At 42.2% G+C, this 11221-nt stretch overlaps 1 protein-coding gene across 8 annotated transcripts in view; it reads right to left on the reverse strand.

Annotated features, from left to right (window-relative positions):
• RBM33 (RNA binding motif protein 33) overlaps positions 1-10782 on the reverse strand; it is a 131340-nt gene extending 120558 nt beyond the window's left edge. For 5 of the 8 annotated variants that reach the window (XM_058180394.1, XM_058180397.1, XM_058180398.1 and 2 more), the window contains exons 1-2: positions 10478-10781; positions 3310-3385 (exon numbers count right to left, since the gene is read on the reverse strand). In XM_058180394.1, coding sequence (XP_058036377.1) covers positions 3310-3385; positions 10478-10514 — 113 coding nt within the window. In that variant the 5' untranslated portion in view covers positions 10515-10781. Of the gene's footprint in view, positions 1-3309; positions 3386-10477 lie in introns of all 8 variants that reach the window. The other 3 variants (XM_058180395.1, XM_058180399.1, XM_058180396.1) reach the window with 3 other exon arrangements.
• Positions 10783-11221: the final 439 nt, after the last annotated feature.

Raw genomic sequence — 11221 nt, forward strand, 5'->3', positions numbered from 1 at the left:
ATTATTATTATTATTATTATAGTGTATTCACTAAACTAAGGTCCATTAAATATAGATTTTAATATATCATGAAATGTTCATTAATAGAGAAGCCCTTTCTGCTGCAGCTCCTGCCTCTGGAATATCATGCCCCACAGGGTGAAATCTGTCCCCCACTTCTTGACTTTCCAGAAGGGCCTAAAAATCTCTGCCAACTGGTTTGGGGCCCTGATGGGCATATCCCATTCTGGAGGTGGCTGGCAGACTAACTGCTACCAGTTTATATATTGGTCTTTTTATCCTGTTTATTGTTAACTTGAATGTTTTAACTTTCTAATTGCTTTATACTGTGATTTATAACATTGTAAGCCTCTTAGAATCACTTGATAGTGAGATGGGCAGCATAGAAATTTAATTACCATATTTTTTGGAGCATAAGATGTACCATTTTACCCCCCAAAAGAGGGTGAAAATCTGGGTGCGTCTTATACTCCGAATGTAGCCCCACCCACACACTAGCCCCTCCCTTTGGACAATTTCGACCTCTGCATGTTGCATTCTCGGGCGGTTCCAGGCAGAGGGGATCTGGGTCGGGGCACAGCCTGAGGAACAAGCCTCTTCGGGATGGTCTGGGGGCGGGGGAATCTGCTCAGCGACTTCAGCGAACAACCGAGGTGAGCCCCATAGTTCAGGTTCCCCCTCTGGCTGCCCAGCAGGCAGCTCAGGGCAGATAATGGCCACAATGACTTCACCGGCCAGCAATGTGAGGAGCCACCGCCCTCTCTGCACCTGGGAGCCTCTAAAGGAAAATGCCCCTCGTTTCCAGCACCGCCGCCCATTGGCCTGATGCAACTCACAGAGCCACGTTTCAGGCGGTGGCCGGTTTCCCTCCAATGTGATTCGGGGAACCAGGGAGGAAAGCATTTTCAGGTGGCAGTGCCAGCCACATGGCACGCTTTTGGATTCGGGGAGGAAAGCACTTTGCATAGCATAGCAGGGAATGGGGGTAGGAGGTTGATCGGTCATTTGAAGGGGAGGGGGAAGATGCACGCTCTTAACTGTAGCCGCCATGGTCGGTGTTGGAGGAGGAGAGGTGGAGGAGCTGGGGGTGCTGATGCTTTGGGAAGGAAGGCGAAAGGCAATCTCCCTGAGCTTTCGTGGATGGGTGCTGCTTTTGCCAATGTGGATTCCTGGGGTCACACCTCACCTCTCCAGAGGCAGCTCCAAAAACAGTGTTGGGGAAGGTCCAAGAGGGTGGGTGGTGGGTGGGAGGAAACTGACATATGTGGCAACACACCAGCGCTTTGCATAGCATAGCAGGGAATGGGGGTAGGGGGTTGATCGGTCATTTGAAGTGAAGGAGGAAGATGCATCCGGATAAAATCTCCACCATCAAGCGGGTCTCGGAGGACGTGGCTGACTTCTTCTACAAGAGATACAGGGGAGGACCCAGGCTGACGGGGCAGGGGGGCGACTTTCTGGACGAGGCCAGCTTTGGCCCTGGCCTCTTTCTTGATGTGATCTCCTCTGCTTTGGGGTGGAGAGGGGGGGAAGGAGCAAGGAAGGAAAGGTGAAGGAATACCAGGCAGATGGAACTGCTATGGTATGGTCTTGCAGAGAAGGGAGGGAACCTTCCATTTCTGCAGGGGTGTCATCTCTCACACTGTTGCAAAGTTGGCGTTTCACCTCGCTGGTTTCATTTGTCAGTTTCCTCCCACCCAGCAACTTGCATCTTCCCCAGCACTGTTTTCGGAGCTGCCTCTGGAGAGGCGAGGTCGACCTGAGGAAACCACATTGGCAAAAGCGGTGCCCGTCCCAGGGAGCTCAGGGAGATTGCCTTTCTCCTTCCTTCCCAAAGCATCAGCACTCCCAGCTCCTCCGCCTCTCCTCCTCCAACACCGACCATGGCGGGTGCAGTTAAGAGGGTGCATCTTCCCCCTCCCCTTCAAATGACTGATCAACCTCCTACCCCCATTCCCTGCTATGCTATGCAAAGTGCTTTCCTCCCTGAATCCAAAAACATGCAGGGCGCCTGGTGCTGCCACCTGCAAATGCTTTCCTCCCTGGTTCCCCAAAGCACATCGGAGGGGAACTGCAGTGCTGGAAAGGTGGGACGTTTCACTTTAGGGGCTCCCAGGCACTGAGAGGGAGTCATTGTGGCCATTGTCTGCCCTGAGCTGCCAGCTGGGCAGCCAGAGGGGGAACCAGCTGCAAACTGTGGGGCCCGTCTTGTTTGCCAAAGCTGCCGGGCAGCTTCCCCCGCCCCCAGACCATCCTGAAGAGGCTCTTTCCTCAGGCTGTGCCCCGACCCTCCCCGCACAGCATGTGAGAGGTCTCTTCAGGGAAAGCGAGTAGCAGCGAGTAGCAGCAGGTAGAATTCTTGTTTTCTTGTTTTCCTCCCCCAAAATTAAGGTGCATCTTATACTCCGAAAAATATGGTAAATAACTCAATTTATGGCCCTAATTGGAACAGACTTTCTGTTGCTAAGCAAGATGGCTGTTAAGTGAGTCATGTCCAATTTAAAAAAATTTTGCAATGATTGTTAAGCCAATCACACAGTCATTAAACAAATCCAGCTTCTTCTATTGTCTTTGCCAGAAGTCGACTGGGAAAGTCACAAATGATGATCATATAAACCAGTGCAGCAACCACTGAAAATACATGCTGTTTGCCAAGCACCTAATTTTGACCACATAGCCATGGGGATGCTGCAACAGACGTAAGTGTGAGGGCCAAACGTCTCTTTTTTCATTGCTGTTATAACTTTAAACGGTCAGTAAATGAACAGTTTATGAATGAACCTGTAAAACTACATGTTCATGTCTTCAGGCTCTAAATTGGGGAGGGGGGGGAAGTTAACATCATAATATAGGTAAAATCTGCTGAACTCCCTCATTTGGTCCATAGACTTTCTTTATCCACCGATTCCAACAAACAAGCTCACTTAAATAGGTACATTATTCATTGGCACTAGTGAACACACGTTATATAAAGGAGTACAACTACAAGTATGAACAGTTATGTATAACTAGGTATAATAGATAGGAAAAAATGTAATAAATTGCTCATTTTTGTTAGGTCTATGAATTCCCCCCATGTATTCCACAGCAAAATGCAACTCTGATTAAAGAAAGTGGGCCCCACCCACTGTCTGCCCTTCATACATATCTCTACAACTAAGCGACAGTTATGTACATGGCAGATAAACAAACATATCAATGTCTGTATTTGAACATTTTTTAGATCCTGCAAATTAACACTGTGAAAGAGAGAAACAAATGACATATAATGAAAACATCTCTGCATAAAAGAAAAAAAGAGAAACTTACCTATCCCAATCATCATCTCCAGTTCTCCTTCTCCAAGATCTTTCTGCACCAGGTTTATGACAATCAAAGTCATCCTCTATAAACAAGAGATTTGACAATTTGAACAATATGAAACAAATGCTTGGATTCTCAGACAGCAGTACTGGTATTATTTTGAAGAATCATGCTAGTCACCCTATAGGAGAGTTAGCCAGCATATAAATTTAATAATAAAATAAGCAATGCTGGGTTTCTGCACTATCCTTGTAGGAGAACAACTTTAAAATTGCTTTTAATCATTTTTAAGAAGTACTGCTGGGCACCATCATAAATACATCCCTGCTCTTGTAAGAAAGTTGCACTAATGGAAATGAACAACAAATACTATCAACTGGCATATGCAAAATAAACAAAAGGTTGAAAAATTTAAGTTGATTCTTACAAGGCTGTGACTATCCAGTACCTCCGGACCCAATCTGACTCTTCAGGGGAAGATAAATAATTTGATTCATCTGGATAATCAGACTACAAACCCATCCCATATAGACAATTATTAAAAATTATATGAACTGTGGTCCAAAATAATCTAGGCAGCTTATCCCTCATTTAGGAATTCCTTTTTAAAATTCTAGTATCTATTGGCAGCTCTGGATTCATTATGTAGCATCAATAGCCATTCACAACATAGAGTATTTTTCAGTACATATATTAGTTAGATCAGGGACATCAAACCGTATCGTGCCGTATCAGGATTTTTTTTGCCTTTGCGGAGCCAGGATGGGCCTGCACGTGGGCTGCCAGTTTGACAGGCCTGATCTACATGATGTTCACTAAAAAGCTTTAACAAGTATTCTTTGCCTAATTATCATTCAAAAATTTCTTTTACACTACTATCCTATATATAAAACCAAATTAAATCTGAGCAAGATGTAGACTTTGTTTATCCAGAAGTCACTTGAATTCAAAATAATTCCATCTTTAGGCCATGACAGAGATGTAGTTACAATCTCTTGGAAGGAACTGTTAGAACAGGGGTCCCCAACCCCCGGTCCATGGATCGGCACCGTGCCTCAGCATGTCAAAAACAGTGCCACAGAAAAAAGTGAAGCCCCATCAAAGGGATGTAGGCAGGACACAAAACCACGCCCCCTCTGATCTTCGGAAAAACCTTTCTCCATGGAACCAGTCCCTGGTACCCAAAAGGTTGGGGGCCGCTGTGCTACAAGATCTGAGTAGGTTTTTTTTCCTGGACTCATGACTCCAACTGCACAGCTAGTGTAGGCCATGCCAAGAGATCCTTTGTCAAGCAATAGTTTCTGAAACAGGAGTTCTGCTATCACTCATACTCTCATTATATTACAATTAATGAATTAGTTCTTATGAAATCTACACAGAAATTGCAACTGATTAAAACTGCAGCAGCCCAGCTATTGATGGGGCCAATGTCAGATTAAAAAAACGTTCTCCATCTTGCAGGAGCTGCACTAGATATCACTACACTTCTGAGTACAATTCTACATGCTGGTCATTGCTTATGAAGTCCTTTATGGCTTGGGGTCTTCAGGACTGTTCCTGAAGTAGAATTTCTCTGGTCTGTGGATTCTCTTGAGGTGAGGCTGCTGCTGGTGACTAATGAAACTAACTCCCCACCAAGATTTCAAGTGAGGGCAGCACACTGTCACTGTCTCCCCAAAATTAGAACAGCTCTTTCCTTTATTAGATTCCTAAAGCAGGAGAATATCATATTTTGGGCCTTCAAGGAAAGGTAATAAGAATTATCACCTATATTGTCAGGTAATTATGACTTACTGCTGAAGGCTGCACAAAATGTAATGAAATGAGTGGCATACAGATTATGTAAAATAAATGTGTTTACAGAAATCTAAGTTATGCACTGTTCAGGTCACTTCTTATATTATTCGTTTTATGCACATGGAATTTATGCAATGTCTTCTATAATAGAGGTCTCCAACCTTGGCAACTTTACGACTTGTGGACTTCAACTCCCAGAATTCCTCAGCCAGTATGTGCTAGCTGAGGAATTCTGGGAGTTGAAGTCCACAAGTCATAAAGTTGCCAAGGTTGGAGACCCTTGATCTATAGCATTGGAATATATACTTAAACAATAGATTTAAGGATTCATGAAGACTCTTAACAATGTTTCTTTTCCATACTTTCAAAAAACAGAAAGGAAGGTAGAGAAATATATCATATCAGTTTTCTTTAACTGATCTCCACATACACTGAACTACAATTCTCATAATTTAATAAAAGAAAATGTATAGAATGAAGAGTTCCACCCTCTTTTATGTTAAAACCTCTAAAATTCTGAAAGAAATTGAATGTGACACATTGTCAACAGGCAAAAGGAAGTTTTGCGTTTAACTGCTGAATATACTTTGTTGTTGTTAGTTGCGAAGTCATGTCCAACCCATCGCGACCCCATGGACAACATTCCTCCAGGAGTTGTCCAATACCCCAAACATGTAAACAGGCTGGGCAAATTCATGGAGAATAAAACTACTAATGGCTATTAAGCCTGATGGGATATCATCTTCAGTTTTGAACGCAATATTGTCATAAGTATTAGTTGCTTAAGAACATAAACCAAAGAGATTAATTTGTCCTCAAATTCTGCTTCTGAACCTCTCAGACATAGATGGCTAGCCATTGGGGGAGGGGGGGAGATAGAGGATGCTGGACAAAATCAACCTGTCATCTGATAACATAAAGCTCTGATACCTGATAATAAATACACAAAGCAATACTGTAGTTAGCAGCATCTAAGGAAATCGTAGTCTATTATCTACTGATTTCCACCATCCAAGTATCTCCTGCATTAACAATACTAGATTTCCAGATTTCCCACTAATATGTACTGGAATACTCTAAAAGCTTTTTCACCATACTTTGTATTTGCATTTTTAAGGCTCAAGTATGGACATAAGAATGCCAAGAAGGAATAGAACTAGCCAATTCAGCTATGACAAGAACAATTCAAACTGCAAGAAACTTTAAATCAATATTTGCAGACAGAATTCTGAGTTTCTGAGTGTTATAAGAAATAACAAGTTTCCAAAGCATCTTATATCAACTGAGAATTAGGATTAATGAATCAGGAAGTGATTTAGACTATTAGAAGATAGATCTTTCAAGTTCAAGCAATATTTTAACATTTATATGGCAGAATTATACTTTACAGTCTTGGCATGTGAACTAAAAATCTTCCTTAGGCTCTTCCATCAGTAGCAAGTATACCTATCAGTTGATTCTCTCAGATACATCTGAAATCCACAAAACCACCAGCTCAGAAAAGCCATCTAAAAATATATAGATCTCTTTTCAGAGAATCCTTTCTAAGTATGTGTTCCCTTTCTTCCTTGTACAATATGTAACTGCAAGAGCACTAGATAATATGACACCAATATTCTTACAGAAGTAATTTTCTCTACGGCTACTGAAACAGTATCTTATCTATTTAGAATACAAATTGTGAACATAAATACTGTCTAATGCCTATGTGGTATGGCTGTATTATTATTATTATCCTTCTCATCATCTCTACTACCTCCTCCAATGATAATTGGTATCATTATGATTATTACTACTGTTGTTTTGCACGTACACTAAGAGCTTCTGCACCTAAACAAATTCCTTGTATGTCTAATCATTCTTGGACAAATAAAGTATTCTATTTTATAAGTGGAGGCACTACACTCTATTTGAAACCCTAAAAAGGAAGATGTAAAACTCAACAGTCCAAGTGGCCTAGCTGCGGGTACATTTACTGAGAAAGGTATATTTTTATTAGAGACCGAGTATATTGCAGATCATGCATTGCCAGAACCAAGATTTGCATGCCAAAATCACTACCTTATCACCTTATACTTTTCCTTCCTTCCCCCTCCTTGTTTTTCATTTTCCACCCCAAGGAAACCAATTAAATCTTGCAAGCTGTTTTCCTAACGGTCAGTTCAAGTTCAGTTCAAGTTCCCTCCTTCTTCCAGCTTGGCGACCTTGAAGCAGCCTCTCAAGACAGTACAGCACCTTTTCGGTTTCCCACGCATTCCCTTGATCCCCGTTTTCCATAATTCATGGCAGGATGTTACCTCATGTCAGCCAAGCACAAGCAAGCATGAAGTGGCAGCTGACAGTTAACAACCTCTATATATTATATTGGGTCGTAAATAAATTATAACTACAATAAAGTTTTGAATAAAAATCTTTGCTATAGGACAGCCCTCTTCAAAACCAATCCTTTTCCTTCTTTTTATTCATAATGGGAAACAAAAAATAATGGCATGAATGTTTGTGAAGATGAGGTATAAAGGCATAGGGAAAAGTTCCTTTCCAAAAATAAATCTACTCTTGCCACTCCAAAATCCCCAATTTTTTAACTGGGATGCTCAGCAAAGAAACCAGCCTAGCAATTTGGATTCAGAAATCCAAGTAAAACAAGACTCTGTCACAAAAACTGTGACTTTAGACTATAATGTCAATAAGTAGCAAAAAGTAAACAAACAAAACTTGGTAAGGGAAAGCATATTTTCTCTGCAAGATACCATGTTTCACAAAAAAGTGTTTTGTTTTCATTCAACTTACAGGTATTGTATTGATTCTTTATATGCTCAGACCAGCAAAATACCCCTACCCTATATGCTTTATTATCAACAATGCACTGAAAAGAAGGGTATGCATACAGATATAAAGGCAATCCAAGATCAGTAAACAAACTTTGCAGCAAATTTGAACTGAGATTCAGGTCAAAGACTTCAGCCACTCTATCTTGCGTCTCTTCCCACATAATCAGTCTTGCTTGTAAATACAGGTAGTCCCCCAACTTACAATTGAGACTAAAATTTAAGTTGCTAAATGAGAAATTTGTTAAGTGAGTTTTGCCCCATTTTATGACTTTTCTCACATTTGTTAAGTAAATCACTGCAGTTCTTAAATTAATAACATGGTTGTTAAGTGAATCTGGCTTCCCCATTCACTTTGCTTGTCAGAAGGTCGCAAAAGGGAATCACATGACTCTGGGATACTGCAATTGTCATAAATATGAGTCAGTTGTCAAGCATCTGAATGTAAATCACATGACCATGAGGATGCTAAATGTGAAAAGTGGTCATAAGTCGCTATTTCCAGAACTGTTGTAACTTTGAATGGTCATAAATGAACTGTTGTAAGTTGAGGACTACCTGTAAATACAATTTGAATTTGAATTTCTTTTTCACTTTTATTACAATACAAAAGTTTGGAACTTTTATATATACTGTAAGTAATGAAATCACACAACTAGCAAGTTATTTAAACTTTGGTAACGTTACAAAAACAGGCTCTGGGACCAAACATAACAAAGAAATTCAGACTTACAAAACTAGGCAGAAAGAAACATCCAAGAAAGCATATGAGAAATTCAAACTTAATATATAGTAAGCTTTTTTATTCATAGCATTAATTAGTTCCTCTGCATGACCTGCAATATACTTGGTCTCTAATAAAAATATACCTTTCTCAGCAAGACAGCAAGATTGTGTGTCCAATCACACTTGGCCAATAAAAAGATTGTAGTTAAGACACATGGTGAGGATACAGTCACATAAGGCTACATATCCAAAACCAAGCCAAGACTGAGACAGTGCAAATATAAAAAGAAGAATGGTCTGAACGTGAATATTTTAAAAGCAAGCAATAAGCATATTAAGTTCAACTAATATACCTTTTACAAAATATAAGACGTCCATGTCATGCAGGACTGAAAGAACTTCTGCAAAAAGGCCAGATTCATAATTTACACTCCTTTACTAAACAACGCCCTTTGCAGCAATGGAATATACAGATGTCAACCATCACATCTGTATGCATTTTAATAAAAAGCATAAGAATGGAGGGAAGACAGCAAATCCACAAAAGAACAAGTCCAAATGGAAGGAAATGGGAAATTTTTTTTAAAAATGAGCCACAACAGCACCCTCTCCCTAAGCACTTTATTCTATCCCCTATGTCCTGTGCCTCTATCTTGCTTTTATAAAAACCCAAAGATCTCCACCACCCCCCACCCCCACTCTGCAATCCTAAGGCCTTAAAGAACTGCAACCAAACTGGGGACACCACCTTTTCCTTTCCCTCCAAAGAAAGTCCTTCTTTTCTTCCTTACTAGTATCTATCTCTTCCCTCTTACTACTATAACCATGTTGCGTGTACCTTTAAATTATATTGTTTTCATTTGTTTCCTAACACGATTTGACAGCTTATTAGTAACCTTGACTATCACGAAGTATTGCATCTTCTTATCCCCGATGAATAAAATAAAACTGAGAGCATAATACACCAAAGACAAATTCCTTGTGTGCCCAGTCACACTTGGCCCATAAAGAATTCTATTCTATTCTACGAGGTTACCTAATGAAAAAGTCTGCAAGAAAACATCCAAGCTCAATCCCTCAAACCGCTGTCAAACTATTCACTAAGTCTGCACTACTATTAATCTTCTCGTGGCTCCCATCGCCAGTCTCCTTCCACTAATGACTGTATGACCGTAACTTTTGTTGCTGGTATCCTTACGATTTATACTGACTGTCCCCTAATATGATCTGATTGCCTATGTGTTCCCTAGGACTATCATTAAGTATTGTACCTTATGATTCTGTATGAATGTATTTTATTCTCCTGATGTACAGTGAGAGCATATGCACCGAAGACAAATTCCTTGTGTGTCCAATCACACTTGGCCAATAAAGAATTCTATCTATCTATTCTATTCTATTCTATTCTATTCTATTCTATTCTACTCTATTCTACTCTATTCTATCCTACCCTCAGAGGACCCCCCTCATGTCAACCCCTGAGCTAGAAACGACCCCCATTATTAGGCCCACTTCCAGGCACCCCTTCTTCTCCCCCGCCCCAAACCCCTGGAAAATCCCTACTCAGCTGCCCCTCAGACAAGCCTGACGTGTCTGTCTTGCCCAGCCAGGCTTCCTCGCCGGTAAACACCGCACGCAGGAAGCGCAAACATCTTTCCCCCACCCCTGCAACCCAGGAGATCGACGGCTGCTTCTCCCCACTCCTCTCCCTGGAGCGCCCGCACCCGTCTGGGGGCCTCAGGCTTCCCCAGCGGATCAGCCGCAAACCCTCCCTTCCCCTGCTTGGCCTCGGGAGGACGAGAAGGGATCTATATATACTGTACCTGCTCCTGCTCCTGCTCCTCCCAAGGCGGCTGCCATGGCGTCCGATCTCGCCAGGTCGCGGTGCGAAAAGCCCGCAACCTCCCTGCCTTCTCCCGACGCCGGGAGACCCTCACGCCGGCAGATCCTCTCGCCCAGCACCGATCACCCGCCGCGGAGCGTAAAACTAGAACAACATGGCGGCCGGCTGCTGAGTGGAACGCAGAGGAGTCGGACGGAGAGCGTCGCTAGAGGCGCCGCGTTGTAATCTGGGATATTGGAAGACCGACTGTTCCGAAAAGAGGAGCGGAAAGATGGTGGACTCGCCGGCTCAGCCGATCTGCCGCATCGGAAGACAAGACGAGGGTGGGAAAGGCAGGAAATATGGGCGGTGGGAAGAGGGAGGGCTCTGAGGAGAAAGCCACGCCTCCTAGCATAAGCGGAGGAAAGCGGGCCTCTCTTGCCCTTGACTTTATGGTCAAGTGACTATATTTTATTGATTTTTTTTAAAGAAAAAAAAAACTGGACAGAGGCGCATGCGCTTAAAGAGACACTAGAATGAACCCGGCGTTTAATAGCAAATAAATGTGGCGCATGCGTAGCTGCCAGAGGAGGATTTTTGTTTTGTTTTTCTGCCAGGGGAGCTGAGGGGAAATGTTTTGGAGCTCTGTCTCTCTGCTTACGGGGTTTTTTCTCTAATGAGGAGAATTGTTATCCGGCTTGAAAACGCTCATAGGTTGCTGAATAGCCGACCATGAAGCGGATTC

This window comes from Ahaetulla prasina, chromosome 4, assembly GCF_028640845.1.
Source record: "Ahaetulla prasina isolate Xishuangbanna chromosome 4, ASM2864084v1, whole genome shotgun sequence".
Lineage (NCBI taxonomy): Eukaryota > Metazoa > Chordata > Lepidosauria > Squamata > Colubridae > Ahaetulla > Ahaetulla prasina.